The sequence below is a fragment of the Rhinopithecus bieti genome, unplaced genomic scaffold (genome assembly GCF_001698545.2).
Source record: "Rhinopithecus bieti isolate Rb0 unplaced genomic scaffold, ASM169854v2 scaffold_39870, whole genome shotgun sequence".
In the NCBI taxonomy this organism is placed as follows: Eukaryota; Metazoa; Chordata; class Mammalia; order Primates; family Cercopithecidae; genus Rhinopithecus; species Rhinopithecus bieti.
This window is the reverse complement of record NW_016817144.1, coordinates 2,083,406-2,098,996: the sequence shown is the minus strand read 5'-3', so window position 1 is coordinate 2,098,996 and position 15,591 is coordinate 2,083,406. Positions and strand designations below refer to the sequence as shown.

General features: G+C 39.1%; 1 protein-coding gene across 1 annotated transcript in view; it reads right to left on the bottom strand.

Moving 5' to 3' along the window:
• The window catches only part of CEP112 (centrosomal protein 112), a 567,381-nt gene that overhangs the window by 424,955 nt on the left and 126,835 nt on the right, over positions 1–15,591 (bottom strand). Inside the window, exon 13 of the mRNA XM_017855828.1 lies at positions 10,052–10,195. Within this exon, the coding sequence (XP_017711317.1) occupies positions 10,052–10,195 (144 nt within the window). The remainder of the gene's footprint in view (positions 1–10,051; positions 10,196–15,591) is intronic.

The following is a 15,591-nucleotide window of genomic DNA, read 5'->3' as shown; positions in this document are numbered from 1 at the left end:
TGCACATTATGCACATGTACCCTAGAACTTAAAGTATAATAAAAAATAAATAAATAAATAAATAAATAAATAAATAAAATAAATAAAATTAAAAAAATTAAAAAAATAGAATGAAGGTTCTCTGACAGGTACCTCTTGGCTCCAAAGCTTGACTTTTCTTTTACCCCAAACTTATAAAATTAAAATTCCATTGTGAATGCTATGTCTCTCAATATTATTTAATAAATAAAATATACCTATGCGATAAACATTGAAGCAATATATTTTACAAATTTCCATTGCAGGCCAGGCATGGTGGCTCACGCCTGTAATCCCAGCACTTTGGGAGGCCAAGGGGGGTGTATCACGAGGTCAGGAGATCAAGACCATCTTGGCTAACATGGTGAAATCCCTTCTCTACTAAAAATACAAAAAATTAGCCGGGCGTGGTGGCGGACGCCTGTAGTCCCAGCTACTCGGGAGGCTGAGGCAGGAGAATGGTGTGAACCTGGGAGGCGGAGCTTGCAATGAGCCGAGATTGTGGCACCGCACTCCATCCAGTCTGGGCAACAGAGCAGGACTCCGTCTCCAAAGAAAAAAAAAATATTTCTGTTGTAATATTATTTAATATCTTTATTAAATACAGTCACTTTGTGAAGATTTAGAATGTTGAAATAATGAAAATGTATTTTAGATTTAAATTTGTTTTTTGTTCATGGCTTTAAATATCAAAGAGCTATCTTACACCCACGTACACAGCAGCATTATTCACAACAGCCAAAAGGGAGAAGCAACTCAAGTGTCCATCTGCCAATGAATGGACACACATATGGTATATGCATAGAGCAGAATATTGTTTAGCCTTTAAAAAGAAATTTTGACACAAGCCACAACATGAATCGACCATAATGACGTTATGCGAAGTGAAACACGCCAGTCACTGAAGGACAAATACTGCATAATTCCACTTACATGAGTTTCCTAGAATGGTCAAATTCGTAAGAGACTGAAAATAAGAAGGTGGTTGTGAGGAACTGAATGAAGAGGGCAAGTGGAGAGTTTATTGTTTACTGGGTACAAAGTATTAGACAGGAAAGAAGACAAAATTTGGAGCTGGATGGTAGTGACAGTTGCACCACAATGTAAACATACTTAATGCCAACGAACTATATACTTACAATTATTAAATTGGTAAATTTCATATTATGTCTATGCAATAAAAAAAAAGAGGAAAAAGAATCTGACAATCGATTTATTTGTATCCTAAATATATAAAATGTTCCTATAAATCAAGGAAAAGAATAACTGAATTTAAAAACAATCAAAGGGGATGAATTGGCAATTTTAAAAGGTCAAGAAACGTAAGAGCAAAAAGGGAAATGGAAATTAAAATAATACATTTTTCAAGTTAGAAACAAAAAACAATTTTTTTTGAAACAGGGTCACACTCTGTCACCCAGGCTGGAGTGCAGTGGCGTGATCATGGCTCACTGCAGTCTTGGTTTCCTGGGCTCAAGCAATCCTCCCACCTCAGCCCCACAAGTAGCTGGGACTGCAAGTGTGCACTACCATGCCCAGCTAATTTTTGTATTTTTTGTAGAGATGGGGTCTTGCTGTGGTGCCCAGGCTGGTCTCAAACTCCTGGGCTCAAGTGATCCACCTGCCTCAGCCTCCCAAAGTATTGGGGTTACAGGCATGAGCCACCATGCCTGGCCAAAATATTTTAAAATTTGGTAAGCCCAAGTGTTGGCAAGGATGTGAAGACAATTCCTACTCTTGTTGAGCAGTGCCATAAACTACTATAACCACTTTAAAAAGCTTACTATGGATCCAGAAATTAAACTCTTAAATACATAATACCTAAAGCAGTGATTTTCAAATCGTGGGTCTCAACCCATGTGAAATCAAGTTGTAAATCACAACCCCGCAATTTTTAAATAAAATTAAACAAAATGAAAAAAACAGAATATGTTAGAGTAAATGGCCAACAGTAAAAATGAAAGTTTTGTTTGAGTTATAGATATGCAGACAGATGTGTGCTCATGTGTGTACTTGTGTATGTTCTGGGCATAATTTATAAAATGTATTCCTTACTGGGAGTCATGGTCAAAAATGAAATGAAAGCCAATGGCTTAGAGCAGCAGTTCTCAAAGTATGGTCAACAAACTCCTGAGCTTCCCAAAGACTCTTTTAGTAGATCCACAAGATCAAAACTATTTCTATAATTAGATGAAGACATAACTTGCCTATTTCACTATAATTTCCTCACAAGTGTACAATGGAGTTTTCCAAAGGCTACATGACACGTGATATCACAACAGAATAAATGCAAAGACAGATATGAGAAGCCAGCTGCCTTCTAAGCCAGAGGTTAAAAAGTTGTTTTTGGTTTTTTTTTGGTTTTTTTTTTAGACAGAGTCTCGCTCTGTCACCCAGGCTGGAGTGCAGGGGTGTGATCTCAGCTCACTGCAAGCTCCGCCTCCCAGGTTCACGTCATCCTCCTGCCTCAGCCTCCCGAGTAGCTGGGACTACAGGCGCCCGCCACCACACCCAGCTAACTTTTGTATTTTAGTAGAGACGGGGTTTCACCGTGTTAGCCAGGATGGTCTTGATCTCCTGACCTTGTGATCCACCCACCTCGGCCTCCCAAAGTGCTGGGATTATAGGTGTGAGCCATCTCACCTGGCCAAAAAGTTTTTAAAAATATAGTCCCCAAAGAAAGCATACACCACACTAGTGTGTTTAGCTACTAAAAATGGGTCCCAAATTTGACTCTGAGCAACCTAAACAAAATAGAAAACATGACCGTTTACAAGGATCTTGCATGCACATATTAAGCTCTTCTTCTTTTTAAATCCAATGATTTAATTTTCAATATTTTCATTTATAAGTGATAACATAATTAAAACAAAAATTATATCACATTTTTTACCTATTGTTGTGAGCTGAATTGTGTCCTCCAAAAGACAGGTTGAAGGACAATCCCCATACCTATGAGGTGGCCTTATTTGGTTGGAAATAGGGTCTTTGCAAATGTAAACAGGTTAAAATTAGATCATCCTGGATTAGGGTGGGCCCTAAATCCAACAACTTCTGTCATTATGAGAAGGCCATGCGAAGACACTGAGACACAGAAATACACAACAAAAATGTAAATGTTGACAGAGCAGGACTGCCATGCTGCAGCTATAAGCCAGAAAATGCCGAGGACCACCCGCAGCCACCAGAAGCTCCAAATAGACAAGAAGAATTTTCTTCTCCCAGAACCTTCAAAAAAAGTAAGTTCCTGTTGGCACCTTGCTTTCATACTTCAGGCCATCAAAACTGTGAGGCAATAAATTTCTGTTGGTCTAAGCCACTCGGCTTCTGGTCATTTGCCACAGCAGCCCTAGGAAATCAACATATCTATCAAATTGGCCAACTTTCGTGTTTTGGGGTTTTTTTTTTTGGTTTTGTTTTTTTTTTTGAGATGGAGTCTCACTCTGTTGCCCAGGCCGGAGTGCAGTGGCATGATCTCAGTTCACTGCAACCTCTGCCTCCCGGGTTCAAGTGATTCTCCAGCCTCAGCCTCCTGAGTAGCTGGCTAATTTTTACTCCAGCCTCAGCCTCCTGAGTAGCCATGCCTGGCTAATTTTTGTATTTTGAGTAGAGACAGGGTTTTACCGTGTTGGCCAGGCCGCTCTGGAACTCCTGACCTCAAGTGATCCGCCCACCTCGGCTTCCCAAAGTGCTGGGATTACAGGCATAAGCCACTGCACCCAGCCTGTTTCTAATTAAAAGACCTACCCTTGGTTTGAAAATGTAGAAGAATGCATACTCACATATACTTTCAATGAGAGAGTAATTTTATTATGTAGATATTAATCTTTTTCTTTATCATCATCTTTTCTAAAGTTTCAATAATGAGCTTGTACATCTTTTGCAATAACAAAACTTTCATTTTAAAACCATTATTGTCACCATTATTTAACATTTTTCTGTAAGTTCTAGTCAGTGTATGATAAATTATAAAATATTTGCTACATACATGTAAAGGGTTTAAATTTCTAATATACATTTATTCTTGAGTCTTTTATACAGCAGAAATATAAAACTTTATACAACAAAAGTTTGAGACTCAGGAATAAATATTACAAAAGATGTCCTAAAGACCCCAGAGTTCTGTTTTCTTCATTAACTTGGTAAATTGATTCTAAATGTACAATCATCCCTTGCCATCTGTTGGAAACTAACTGCAGAACCACAATACCAAAATCCAGAGATGCTCAAGTCCCTTATGTCAAATGACATAGTACTTGCATATACCCTACACACCTCCTGCTGTATATTTTAAATCACATGCAGATTACCTACAACATGTCTAATACAATGTAAATGCTATATAAATAGCTGTTATGCAGTATTTTTATTTGTATTATTTCTATTGTATCATTTTTATTTTTTTTAATTTTTTGAATATTTTAATGTGTGGTTGGTTGAATCACAAATGAGGAACGCACAGAGCCAAACAGCTGACTGTATTTGTAAAAGGAAAGGGCCCAGAGTGGCCAAGACCCTTCTGATGAACAAAGAAGGAAGACTTCCTTATCAGGCATCAAGAGTAATTATGAAGCTATAATAGTGATAACAGTATAATCATTGCAGAGCCAGAGAAATTATCCAATGTTCACATATATAGAAGTTGAATATATAAGAGTAGGTATGACAGATCAATGAAGGAAGGAGGAATTACTCTAAAGTAAAGCTGGAAAAATAAAGTTATTCACATAGAAAAAAACAAAATTAAATCTCTATTTTATGTTAGTCACAAAAACTAACTCCAGAAGGATTAAGGCCTCAATGTTAAAGGCAAAATTTTAAAGTTTTTCATAAAATATACAGGTAACCTTGCACTTACAACAGAGACAGAATTGTTTAACAAGACATAAAAAGCACTATTTTTTTTTTTTTTTTTTTTTTTTTTTTGAGACAGAGACTCACTCTGTTGGCCAGGCTGGAGTGCAGTGGCACGATCTCGGCTCACTATAACCCCTGTCTCCTGGGTTCAGGTGATTCTCCTGCCTCAGCCTCCTGAGTAGCTGGGATTACAGACATGCATCACCATGCCCAGCTAATTCTGTATTTTTAGTAGAGATGGGGTTTCTCCATGTTGGCCAGGCTGATTTCGAACTCCTGACCTAGGCCTCTCAAAATATTGGGATTACTGGTGTGAGCCACCGTGCCCAGCCAAAAAAGCACTATTAAAGACTTATAAATTTGACAAGTTAAAATAAGAACTTCTTTCATCAAAAGACCATCTCTCCCTCCAAATCCTATCAGCTGATGTATTACAAACTAGGAGACTGTCTCTCTCCAAAGTTGTATTTCTCTCGCTTATGATTACAAGGCTTGCTGATTGCACACGGGAATTTGCAAAAGAGAGTTCAACAGTGGTCCTGTGCTATTGTGGAGATCTCTCCCTGAGGTTCACCCCATCCTTGCTACTTGAACAGACTCTAATTGACCAACATAAGGACCTGGTCTTCCAGGTTTTCCCCAATATGCATAAGAATAACTTACAAACCCAAGGGACATGGGCTCACAGTCCAAAATACCTAGATATCGGCAAAAAAACACTATGAAAGAAAGTCAGTAGTACTTGCACATATATAATAACATTATCATCTACATTACCATTCGTAATACACAGCACACTATGATTCTAAAGATAAATTATGAGAAGAGATGAACTAATAATTTTAAATAAGCTTAATCAATAAAGAGTCAAATGAGGCCAGGCGCAGTGGATCACACCTATAATCCCAACACTTTGGGAGGCCAAGGTGGGCAGATTTGGGAGGTCAGGAATTTGAGATCAGCCTGGCCAATATGGCAAAACTCCAAAACTCCATCTCTACTAAAAAAACAAAAATCAGCCGCGCGTGGTGGCACGCAGCTGTAATCCCAACTACTCCGGAGGCTGAGGGAGGAGAACTGCTTGAACCTGGGAGGTAGCGATTGCAGTGAGCCGAGATCGTGCCACTGCACTACAGCTGGGCGACAGAGTGAAACTCCATCTCAATAAATAAATAAATAAAGAGTGAAATGAAAATACTAGGTATAAAAAATAATCGCTGAAATAAAAAGCAATAGATCCTTAAGCAGGAGTAACTCTACCAAACAATTAACTGATGAGAGTAAGATCAGAATGAGAAACTATCATAGTAATAAAGAATAGAAAGAAAACACAAAGAGATAGAAGACATAGCATAAGACCTAAGAGGTAAAGGGAGAGATCTTTTCAAAGAAATAATGATTGTAAATACACTGCTCAGAACTAAATTAAGAAACTCAAATTTAAAGGGCTCAAAATAATGCCAAAACGTCCATTAACTAGAGACATTATAGTGATATTTACATATATAAAAATCAAAGAGATGATGTTCAAAACTGCTCATCTCCTTCATACTTGAAAATCAAGTGGGGTCACATTTTTTTCTAATGTTTATTTTTCATTAATAGATGTGGCGCCAGTTTCTTCTGGCAATGGATATTAAGGTAAAGAAACCTAAAGGTATTTAGTATTTTTTCTCACATTAGTGACTTAATTTTCTATTGTTTTTTCTTTAGGGTAGGGGAATGGGGAGAGGATCGTGGTGGTTTACAATATGGACACTCAAGGGATTCTAGAGCCTCAAGGACTCCCAGGGATCTGTCCACCACACTTGGCCAGTTGCCATTGTAAAAACCTCAACTGTGCCTGAAGTCTCCCAATCCAGACAGTGTTGTATTCTCTCCAGAAAATAACCTAATGTCTTCTGCTGAGTTGTAGAAAAGACAATCTCATGCTTCACAAAATGGGGGAGAAGATATAAAGATTTGGTCATATTTTTGTTATTTTATTATTTTTAAAAAGTTGTATTATGGGATATTTCAAATATCTACAAAATTACAAGGAAGAGTATAATAAACATCCTTGTACCCAGCACTCCAATTAAACATCTACCTGCTTCTTAAATACGACTTCTAACAATTTATGTGTTGAAGGGCCACTTATCACTCCTCTTCCAGAGATGCCTGGAGCCTCTGGAGGTCCCATGACGTAATCAGTCTTGCTTCTCAGGTTTCTTCACTGTTGATTTAGGGTTATGCTTTCTTGAGCCTGCTAGATGAATTTCAACAAATCCATTGCCTTTCCAACTCCAAAAATTGCATTGCTCTCTCGTTGTCTTTGTCCATCAGGGCTTATGCCTTTTTCTTTACCCTATTCCTGTCATTTCTACGGAACAGAATGGAGGCCCAAACAATTTTCACCTCTTCATCAAACAAGTGTGTTAATTTTTTCTTTTTTTTGGATCCACTGCCCAAGCTGGCATCCAGTAGCACAATCACACCTCACTGCAACCTTGACCTAATGGGCTCAAGTAATCCTCCTGCCTCAGTCTCCCAAGTAACTGGGACTACAAGCACACCCAACTGGGCCTAGTTAATTTTTGTTTTTTCCAGAGACATGGTCTCACCATGTTACTCTGGATGGTCTTGAATTCCTGGGCTCAATCGATCTGAACACCTCAGCCTCCCAAAGTGCTCGGACCTTCTTAAACTGAGTCCTTCTTTTTTCATTTGTATGTCTCTCTTGATTGTCATTCTTGTATGTTTCATTTTTGAACATAATATTAACAATGATCTGTGGGCTTATTATTGTGTAACTTAATTTATGTATATTAAAATAATATTTCCAACAACTTACATTATACTGTACTACTGTTATTCTGTTCCACAAATAAGAACAATTAACATCTGAAGAGCTTACACGACACCCAAGCTATTAAGGACTTGGGATTTGAACCCACAACTGTCTGACCCTGAAGTCCAGGTTCCACACAACCATGCATACCACTTCTCATTTCTTTTCCAATGTGAGGTAGGCCTTAGTGCCTGTCTAAGGGTGCAAGGTAACACACTCTAAGATATACGTGTGATATGCCTGGGTAACGACTCTTGTTCAAATTCCACAGCTTTAAATTCAAGAAAGTACTTGGACCAAGCCAGGCTGGCCTGGGGAGGTTGTGAATGGTAAATGAGACAGAGCTCATACCTGGGATACAACACTGGACCATTCTATGAGGTCATATTACATACAGATGCTCCTTGACTTAAAATGAGATTATGTCCCAATAAACCCATCATTAAGTTTCAAATATCATTAATTTAAAAATGCATTTAATATACCTAACCTACCAAACATCATAGCTTAGCCTGGCCTATCTTAAATATGCACAGAACATTTATATTAGCGTACAGATGGGCAGAATCACCTAACACAAAGCCTATTTTACAATGAAGTACAGGGTATTTCATGTAATTTACTGAACACTGTATTGAAAGTGAAGAACAGAATGAATGTACAGATAGATGGTCCCCAACTTACGATGGCATGATTGACACGACTTTGACTTTATGACAGTGCGAAAGCAATATGCATCACTTTAAGTACCCATGCAACCATTTGGGGACATAAGCCCATAGTAAATTGAGGAGCATCTGGTATTCTACTAAATGCATCTTACCTTTCCACCAACATAAAGTCAAAAAATTGTAAGTCAAACCATCGTTAAGTAGGGGACGATTTGTATCAGTAACAAGACCGATGCGATGCACTGGTCGTGGGCATGAGGAGCTCTGATCCACGTGCAGAGTAACCTTCCAGCAGAACTGTTCCAGGCTTATGGATCTTAGGATGTAAGGCAGGTTCCTAAAGAGCTGAAGACAGTCACTTCCTCAGACCTAGACTCCACGGCCTTCTGCCTCAGCCTCCCAAGTAGCTGGGACTACAGGCGCCCGCCACCACACCCAGCTAACTTTTTGTATGAACAGTCTCTTTGGGGGATCCTCTATCTCACCCTGACCAGTGTCACGGGTCTCCCTGCTGTGTAGCCTGATTGTGGTGACCTCCTTCTGAATTATTTCAGTAAGGAACATTTTGGGCTTACCCATGTGACATCTATGTCTGGTTCCTGATTCAATATGATCTATTAAGAACACTGGTCAGAGTGGTCACACTACTCTAATCTCCCTCTTTGATTTCCTTCACATGAGCATTATTTTCAGAAAAACAATCAAGTCTTTATTTTAAAAAATGAAACAAACAAACAAAAAAAGACAGAAAAGAAATGGCCAGTCATGGTTGCTCATGACTGTAATCCCAGCACTTTGGGAGGCCAATGGGGGCAGATTGCTTGAGCCCAGGAGTTCAAGACCAACCTGGTCAACATGGCAAAACCCTGTCTCTACTAAAAATATAAAAATTAATCGGATGCTGTGGCATGCACCTGTAGTACCAGCTACTTGGGAGGCTTAGGCACAAGAATCACTTGAGCCTGGGAGGCAGAGGTTGCAGTGAGCCAAGATTAATCCACTGTACTCTAGCCTGGGCAACAGAGCAAGACTCTGTCTCAAAGGAAAAAAAAAAGAAAAGAGATTATCTCTGAACTGAAAGTCAATGGAAAAAAAAAAAGAAGAAGAAGAAAGATTTATAAAAGCTTCTGAGGGTTAAAAAATAATAAATAAGGCTAGGTGCAGGGGCTCACGCCTGTAATCTCAGCACTTCCGGAGGCCAAGGAGGGTGGATCACAAGGTCAAGAGTTCGAGACCAGCCCGGCCAACATGGTGAAACCCTGTGTCTACTAAAAATACAAAAACTAGCTGGGCATGGTGGTGGGCGCTTGTAATCCCAGCTACTCAGGAGGCTGGATCATTTGAACCCAGGAGGCAGAGGTTGCAGTGAGCCGAGGTCACACCGTTGCACTCCAGCCTAGGTGACAGGGCGAGACTCCATCTCAAAAACCAAAAATAAAAAAAATAAAAAATAATAATAACAAATAAAAAGCAGCATCAAACACTCTAGAGTCAAATCCCTCACAGACTTCAAGGGTCTGTCCATGGACACACATAAATCTGCATGGAGTAGGAAGGTAAAGTTTTTCTTTTGATTCTGTAACACCTTTCTACGCCGTGCACATTAGGGAAGCATGAGGACATGGAAATTGAGAAGACAGGTTCTAAGATGTCAAGAACAGGTTTAAAGACTCACTGTGGACTGTGTTTGCACCATATATTCACTCTCCATTTTATTCAGACGCACATTTGTATCCTCAAGCAATTCTTGAATGTTTTCAGTATGTCGCTTTTGAAGATCAAACTTTTCCTGTTCCATTTCTGCTACAGCATTGTGAAGCTACATCAGAAAATCAAGAGTTAACTCTTTTACTACTATGGAATTGACTATTTTGTAATGCAGGGGAAAAATGGTTTCCTATATTCCTCTATTTATATATATGATGACCTGAACACCAAAAGATATTAAAAACCACCAATAAACATTCAAGGTAAAGATATCATATAAAAGCAGGATAAGAAATACTTAATTTTTCCTTTACTTTCCTGAATTGAAAATTTTAATGGATTAACCAATATTAAAAGGAATTATCTGCCTCAGGTAGAAATGGTAAATAAACCAGGCAGATAACACAAGTAAACAATACTAGTATTAGTCTGAAATGAGAAAATGGAAACATTATAATATTGTTACTTATTAGGAATATTGTCTCACTGTCCCCATTATTCATCCTATTTGCATGGAATTTTGTACAACAGTAATGTTAAAAACTGCTTTCTCTCCTACCCGCACCTCAAACAAGAAATTACTTCTAGTCATTCCCTAATCTATAGAAAAACAGACAAAAGATCACATTTATCAACCAAACAGAGTATGGGTAGGGTGACTAAACAGAATTGTATACTATATGTACGGAGGTCTTTACTTATTTAAAAAAATCATTACGTATACACTGTTTAAATGGATGAGGCTTTAAAATTTTTATACAAACTAAGGTAAGGAAAATAAAGGCAAATACAGGAGGTCCAGATAAGCTTCAATGGACAACTTCCAAAAGGGGTTGAAAATCTGTGCTCCCAGCCTTGTGAGCATTTCTTCACTTATCTTAATGGGGGTACAATTCTGAGTCTAACTTCCATTCCCTGCATCAACCCCACACCTACCCAATAGGTGAAGAGACCAGGAGTCCAAACAGTCCAAATGATATATTTGGCTTTTGTTTTGTTTTGTTTTGAGATGGAGTCTCACTCTGTCACCCAGGCTGGAGTGCAGTGGTGCAAACTTGGCTCAGTGCAACCTCCACCTCCAGGTTCACTTGATCCTCCTGCCTCAGCCTCCCAAGTAGCTGGGATCAAAGGTAGCCACCACAACACCTGGCTAATTTTTTTATATTTTTAGTAGAGTCGGGGTTTCACCAGGTTGGTCAGCCTGGTCTCGAACTCCTAGCCTCAAGTGATCCACCCACCTCAGCCTCCCAAAATGCTAGGATTACAGCTGTGAGCCACCATGCCTGGCCCCAAATGATATATTTGATTCACTACCTATAAATAGGGAAGAGAGAAAGGACACAATACAGGCAGTGCAGACTCTTACTTGAGTAGGAAGATACTGGAAGGACAGGGAAAACCTGTGAGAGATGGAAGCTAGGGCAGAATGCAGGCTATAATTATGGTTTTTGTACTGGTAAAGGTCTCAAGAACTCTTCTTCTAGTTTCTAGCTGAATAGGAAGAATGAGGTTGCTCAGAAATAGCCATATAGAAGACTCTGGGATTTTGCAAGTTTAACATACACAGTTTTGGTTATTTGTAAGTGGTCCCCAAAATCCCTGATGTATCTAATTTTTAGTTTTGCTGAAATAAACATCGTAAAGCAGTGTTAGGTCTGTTGTTCAAAAGTGAGTCACGTAGCTGGTACATTGCACCCAAATCTCAGTGCTCCTTCACAGCTGTTGAGTGACATGATAGTAACTCAGATAATGGGCTCTAAAGGAGTCCCTTAGAATTTTACAGTTGTACTTACAGGAGCAATTATACGATGTAGTGGTTTTCTCATGTTTATGATCTCCCAAAGTCCCTAGAACATATGCCTGCCGAATGTCAAAAATCTAATAGCCCATCAACACTTAGTGGTTTCTCATGTGTGTTCCACGGTTGTTTCATAAAGGGACTGTCACTGTTGGAGGGGTGTCTGTAAGTCAGTCTACAACACTCATCCAAGGAATTTGCAGTTGAGACTACAAGGGTAAAAATGGCACTGGCAAAAACAAGTATGCTATTACTTGGCTGATGTGTTTGAGGACTAGATAGGCATCTGGTCTAATAGTCTAACTATACTATTAATATGTATTCATTCAACAAATTTTATTAGTACCTGCTATGTACCAGGCATAATGCATCAGTGAGCACTTTCCCAAACCTAACAACGAATTGGAGTCCAGGTCACTCAGTCTAGGAGGTTTTAAACAGCAAATGTTCCTTTGAGGATAAACTATTTTAGTAGAAAATATTATTAGGCTGTAGGATACAAATCCTGCTAGAGTTTATGAAATCACAGGATATAACAATGAGTTGATCCATATGAATTCTCAAGAAGAATTTTTACCCAGAGTTTGATAATGGGCACAGGAGACACAAATGCCCTTCCCAGCATCCTACATATTCATCTTTAACCATATAGTTGGCTCATGCCAGAGGAGACCCAGAGGCAACAGGAATCTGTCCCAAAAAAAGGGAAAAGTGTTATGAAACCCCACAGGTCAATGGCGCAGCCACTGTGGAAAACACTTTGACAGTTCCCCAAAAAATTTATCAAAAAGATAAACAGAGTTACCACATAACCCAGGAATCCTACTCCTAGGACTACACCTAACAGAATGTAAAAATACACACAATGTTCACAGCAACATTATTCATGATATCCAAAAGGTGGAGCCCACTCAAATGTCTATCAGCTGATGAATGGATAGGCAAAATGTGGTCTATCCATATAATGCAATATTATTTGACCATAAAACTGACTGAACTATTGATTCATGCTACAGGGAGGGTGGAACTTTAAAATATTACGGTAAGTGAGAGAAGCCAGTCACAAAATGCCACATATTATATTATTGCATTTATATGAGATGTCTAGAATAGGCAAATCTATAAAGACAAAAAGTAGATCGGTGGTTGAAGAGCCTGGGGTGTGGGGAGTGGTAACTGACTGCTGATGGGTAAAGGTTTCTTTCTAGGGCGATGGAAATGGTCTGCAAATTATATTGTGGTGAAAGTTGCACGACTTTGTGAATACATCAAAAAAAACAATGAATTGTCTACTTTAAGAAAGTGAATTTTATGGCATGTAAATCATAACTCGATATTTTTTAAAGGCCCACAGATTAGAACAGCATAGTATAGTCAGGTAACTGGAAAACATGTTGACAGCTGGGGCAAAAGTCAAGACAGGAAGAAGGATTGTGAGAAAAGATGAGACTTGAAAGATCACCAGAGTCTTTATCATGAAAAGCCTTGTAAGTCCTAACAACTAAGGAAACAATGGGAACCACTAGGACAATGGGAACCACTAGAGTGATTTAAATACGGTTGTGGGGTCAACCAGATTTGTGTTTGTGAAAGACCAATTTGGCTGTATTGTGGGACATGGAATGACGAGGGACAGACTGGAGGCAGAGTCCAGTTACGGGTGATCTAAGGAAGAGACAGGGTCTCCTGAACTAAGGAAGGAAGAGTGGTAGATACATTCAAAAGATGGATAATTAACAGAACTTGGCAAGGCATTAGATGTGTGAGCTGAAGCAAAAAGAAGAGTCTTTGAGTAGCTGAGTTGATCCCTATCCCATGGAGAATACTCTACTGGGTAGGTATATCCCTCTATGGGATAGGTATTCTCCATGGGATAGGGGAAAAGGGAATGCCCATTTTAGCAACAAAGGAAGAAGATGAAGTTTAGAGACAATGATGGAATTCAGAACAAGGAGAGATTTTAAATAGGTAGTTGAATAACTGGGACTTAAGGTGAGAGATATAGGATGCATATTTCTATTAGGGAATACACACGCGCGCACACACACACACACACACATCACCTTGTCCATGCAGAGTACATAATTGTTGAATGAATGACTACATAAATAACAAAGTGAATCTATCATGTTCTTATTAATGTTGGTGCCCGTCCTGCTTGCACTCAGTTTTCACCTCAGCCCAGATTTACATGAAGTTGCACTTCACACACACACACACATACACACACACAAAGCCTTCAATGAGGGGGCAGGTGCAGTGACTCACACCTGTAATTCCAACGCTTTGGGAGGCCAAGGTGGAAGGATCACTTGAGGCCAGGAGTTTGATACCAGCCTGGCCAACATGGAAAACCCCCGTATCTACAAAAACTATAAAACTTAGCCAGGCAGTGGTGGCCACACCTGTTATTCCAGCTACTTGGGAGGCTGAGGCATGAGCAGAAGGTTGCAGGGAGCTGAAATTGCACCACTGCTCTCCAGCCTAGGCAACAGAGCAAGACTCTGTCTCAAAAAAAATAAAAAAAAAAAAAGTCAACCAGATTTACATATTTACACATCCACTATTCATTGTATAACCAGAAAAAAAGCTTTACTAATCCAGCAGAAAGGAAAAGATGTACCCTCGTAAGTGGTAGAAGCCTCTTCTCTTCAAATACCTGACCATTTCAACTAGAATATATTAAATTAGGGAATTCAGACAAAGGAAAAAAGGGGACCTGCTAGGCACACAATGTCCTTGAAGCAAATTTTTTTAAAAATGCCAAATTTATAGAAAAGATAAAACCAAAATGTGAGAAAGAAAAACCACATGACTAGAAATAACAAAATAAAACTAGAAAAGAGCTAACTAAAAAGCAATCTATAGATTCAACACTATCCTATCAAATTACCAATGTCATTTTTTATAGAATTAGAAAAAATGCTTCTAAGATTCATATGGAACCAAAAAAGAGTCTGAATAGCTAAAGCAATCCTAAGCAAGAACAACAAGCCAGGCATGGTGCCTGACGCCTGCAATCTCAGCACTACTGGGAGGCTGAGGCAGGAGGATCACTTGAGGTCAGGAGTTCAAGACAAGCCTGGGCAACACAGTGAGATCCCATCTCTACAAAAAAAAAAGTTTTAAATTAGCCAGGTGTAGTAGTGCACACCTGTAGTCCCACCTACTCAGGAGACTGAGGCAGGAGGATCACTTGAGCCCAGGAGGTCAAGGCTGTGGTGAGCTCTTATGGTGCCATTGCACTCCAGACTGCGTGACACAGCAAGACCCTGTCTCAAAAACAAAATAAAACAAAAGAACAAGGCCAGTGGGCATCACATTACCCAACTTAAAACTATGTTATAAGGCTACAATAACCAAAACCACATAGTACTGGTATAAAAACAGACACATAGACCAATGAAACAGAAGAGAGAATCCAGAAATAATGATGCACACCTACAACCATCTGATCTTTGACAAAGTTGACCAAAATAAAATGGGGAAAGGACTCCTTATCCAATAAATGGGGCTAAGATAACTGGCTAGTCATATGCAGAAGAATGAAACTGGATACCCCACAAAATACAAAAATTAATTCAGGATAGATTAAAGGTTTAAGACCTAAACTTTTAGAAATCCTAGAAGAAAACCTAGGAAGTACCATTCTAGACATTGACCTTGGTAAAGAATTTATGATTAAATCCACGAAAGCAAATGCCACAAAA